The 3,931-nt window shown below is 43.7% G+C and overlaps 1 protein-coding gene across 1 annotated transcript in view; it reads left to right on the top strand.

The window, feature by feature from the left end:
* The first annotated feature begins 208 nt into the window (after window positions 1-208).
* ASB13 (ankyrin repeat and SOCS box containing 13) overlaps window positions 209-3,931 on the top strand; it is a 13,417-nt gene continuing 9,694 nt past the window's right edge. Inside the window, exons 1-2 of the mRNA XM_018565767.1 lie at window positions 209-227; window positions 2,421-2,608. Of these exons, the coding sequence (XP_018421269.1) occupies window positions 209-227; window positions 2,421-2,608 (207 nt within the window). The remainder of the gene's footprint in view (window positions 228-2,420; window positions 2,609-3,931) is intronic.

A 3,931-nucleotide genomic window follows, 5' to 3' on the forward strand; every position in this document is an offset into this window, starting at 1 on the left:
CGGCATCGGCACTGATACTAGTATCGGTATCGGTGCATCCCTAATATGTACCACTGAAAAAAAAAATAACAACACACACACCGTGAAAAAGTTCTTTAATAAAAAAAAATATGCCCTGATGTGAATCCAGTCATGTAGATCCTCATCAATCACAATGATCCGCCACTTGATGATGTCTGGAAATCCTGGGTGACATCATTGACCAAAAATGCCTGTGACCATATCTGGTAATTGATGTCAACTAGGGTTCCCAGCCAGTGTGTTTACAAACAGAAGCCGGACAGGGATTTGTCATTTAGCAGCAGTAATGCTACCACCACCAAATGATCACCAGATCCGCAGATGGTATTCAATTGAAGCCTGAAGTTTGGGCAGGCAAATTGTCCAAATACCGCCAGTTTGTTCGGCCAATCGCCAAACTTTGAACAAGCAGGGTCTGGGTCAAAATCATGTTCATCTCTAAAGCTAACCTGCTGAAAAAAAATAAACACTTTCTTGTTCTTTTTCCAATGCAACCTTTTCAAATATATTTGCTTCAAGGGTTACCTGCTTGCTTATGCCTAGGGGACAGGAAAAAGCTGTTTTACTTACCTGATCCCCACTTCCTCGGCAGTCAGAACTCTGCTTTTATCCTCCTGTTCTCCAGATGTGGACTGTCCCTAGGAGTCCTTACATACAATGTAGGGCTATGGATCCTGCATTGTACTTGATGACATAAGCAGTCCTTAGACAGCCGGAGGGAAGGGGGAGAAGAGGCTGCTGGGACTGGAGAGGGCACGGGTAGGATCAGGGATCAGGTAAGTAAAGCAGCTTTTTTCTGTCCCCTAGGTATAAGCAAGCACCTAACCCTTGCCATCTGGGGGCAGCCCCACTGCAAGGGGAGCTTTTAGATTTCGTGGAGTTGGAATTTGAAGGAGAACTATGAGATGCTTTTCACTCACCTCATAGTTCTAGCCGACCTGTGACAATGAAACAGGTCGGCTCAGTAGATCGGGAAGTGAGCGAACGCACACCGGCGTTTGCTCACCACTCTATGCTGTCACGGCTCTTTGCCGTGACAGGGGAGGGGCTGGATTCCCCCCTCCGATCCGCCAGCGCTGACTGGCAGAACGGACGGGGGAGGGTACAGCTGGCACAGAGAGAGAGACAATAGAAAGGCATCATGGCACACTCACAAACTAGCATGTAAAACAACTTGTCTCACCACTAAGGACAATGACAGAGGTTTGGATACACGTCTTCTGCAAAGGATGTGTAAGCCGCACTGCCGCGCCAAGGCACCTCTTATAGTGCGGTCCTAACTCTAAACTATGAGAGTCTCAAATTGGGTGCAGGCCTGTCGCTGTTCAAAGCCCATTTCGTGTGCACCTTACTGTATAACTGGTAACAAATTGTTGAGTGCGTTTGTCGTTTGTTTTGCTTTACCAATTTGGTGCAGCGACGCATGGGGTTTCTCAGCTGCCAATGGGATGTAGATGTAGAGATATGCTTCGGCACTCTCCTCTTCAATCTGACACTCCATGTTGTGGGTGGTCCGTCGCGATCCTAACTTGATGATGTCAATGTGTGACTGTTGACAGGAGTGCCTTAAGAAGAGGCTTTGGGGGGGGGACCAGTCGGAGAGATGGAGGAAGCCTGATGCAAGTATTACACCTTATTCCTCTGCCTCTAGGCAACAATTAACATTTAACCCTTGTGGTGAGGGGAGGTTTTTTTTTTATAACTTCCTGGAGTACAGCCAAAAACAGTAGCAAACGGTTCCTTTCTGAAAAACTTTTGAAGTTGTAAAAACAGCCACACACACAGTAGCAGGAAGGGAAGGTCAGAATTCCTAACTATTCCGTTGCGTAAGCCTGGAGTGTGGTGGTGATTCATTTTATTTCCATAGAAACTGATCTCAGGCTGACCTCATATGCCTATGTACACTAGCCCTTAGAGTCGAACTTCAGCCGAAACCTCTTTTTTCTCTTGGGACAGTTTGAGGCAGGGTTAGAAGCTGTTTTCTTTTTTGCTCTCTGCCTCGCTGTTTGAAAGAATCCCCACCAGGGATCAGCAACCTTGCCACACCAGCTGTAATGAAGCTGCAAATCCCATTGTGTCTCTGACTCTAGCAGTCATGCATGTGACTATCAGAGTCTTGCGGTGCCTGGTGGGATTTGTAGTTTCCCAACAACTGGAGTGCTAAGGCTGCCTACCCCTGATTTCCCCCCACATCCTCTCCTAGAGACACAACAGGAAGTGAAAGCAGATCTCCATAAAGTAAAATCCTACTTTTGCTATATGTCATCGGAAGAGATATCTCTGTTGAAAACTTTTACCCTTACCTTCAGTGCCATATTTTGTATTTTCTTCTTACAGACCAGACTTTTTTTATGTGTGGTTTATATTTGTATTGATATTATTATTGATTCCTCACTCAGGTAATTGGGCAGACAGGACACCAGTTCATGATGCGTGCAGAAATGGCCAGGTCCACCAGCTGAAGCAATTGATTGACAGCGGCGTCTGTGTGAACTTGGTTACTGTGGACTCCATAACTCCTCTTCATGAAGCTTGTCTTCAAGGCCACATTCAGTGTGTAAAGCTGCTGCTTGCTGCTGGTGCACAGGTAAGTAATCCAGTCCGCTCAGCTAACACAACATAAAACTCTAATATCAGTATCATTATTATTTTATAATAATAAATTGGATGCTACTTAGAAATTCAGGAAGCTTTTTATTAGGGCTCATTCACATGTGCAATTAGGGCTGCACAGCCGATTCCTGTGGCTGGAATCAGAGGTGTATGTGAAAAGCTGCAGCTAGAAAACTTAGACAAAGCAATGACAGGCTGACAGGAGCCGTGGCTGTTCGCTGATGTTCGCATGTATCCGAACATCCAGCAGTTAACTGCAATTAGGGACAGATGTCTGACCCTGGACGCAATCTGTCTGAATCCAGGGTCAGACATCTGTCCCTAACCGCAGGTTTACTGTCCTCTTGTGACCCCAAAACTCTGCAAAATGCTACTGCCCCTATATGCTGACATCTCAGAGGCGCTCTGCAGCCAGGAAAGATCCACCCCGCTACCTGATTGACTGGCTGGCTCTGCCCCTCTAGCCCTCCCCTGTCCGGGGGGAAATCTCTGCGGAGGACGGTGACTGACACACAGGGAGTAGGCCGTGAGCTGAGCAATCAGCATCACACCATCTCTCGGCTCTCAGTATATAGAGGCGACGTGTGACAGCTGCAGTGTCACACATGGACTCTAACTATGGGGACGAGGGCATTTCACTCTCCCAATACTTCTCCTTTAAGAGTCTAAACAGATTTATCTTCTCGGTTATGGAATCTCTATTTTATACTGTATGACTCACTGGTATAAAAAAAAATTATATATTGGATAAAACAATAAAAGACTCTTTATTAAAAATAGAAATATAAAAACATTCACATAATTAGGTGCACTCAGTTTCATGCACATAGACCTGCGCCTCCGTCTTGGCTAGTTTACAATCTCCTAGGACAGTGATGGCTAACATTTTTGAGCCCGAGTCCCCAAGCTGCGATGGAAAATCAATTTATTTATCAAAATGCCAACACTGAAAATAGGTTTGGTATTGCGTTTTAGTTTGGGCACTGGGGTTTAAAAAGCAAACATTCAGCATCCCTGACTCAGGCATAATAGGCAAACACACATATTCAAACATATAAAGATTTAATTTTTTCTTTCTTACCACTTTATTTATGTATTGCTTTTTTAAATTTTTAGTTATCTTATTATCTTTTACTTTGTTTTTTATAATTTGTATTGATTTTATTTTGTTTATTATTATTTTTTTTGTTATTTTTATTCATTTTGTTTTTGCTTTTTACTAATTGACAATTTTTTCAAAATATTTACTTATTTAATTATTTGTTTATTTTTTTTTCCACTTAACTTTTTTGCAGGA

The sequence above is a fragment of the Nanorana parkeri genome, unplaced genomic scaffold (assembly GCF_000935625.1).
Source record: "Nanorana parkeri isolate BGI_ZX_2015 unplaced genomic scaffold, ASM93562v1 scaffold26, whole genome shotgun sequence".
Taxonomy (NCBI): domain Eukaryota; kingdom Metazoa; phylum Chordata; class Amphibia; order Anura; family Dicroglossidae; genus Nanorana; species Nanorana parkeri.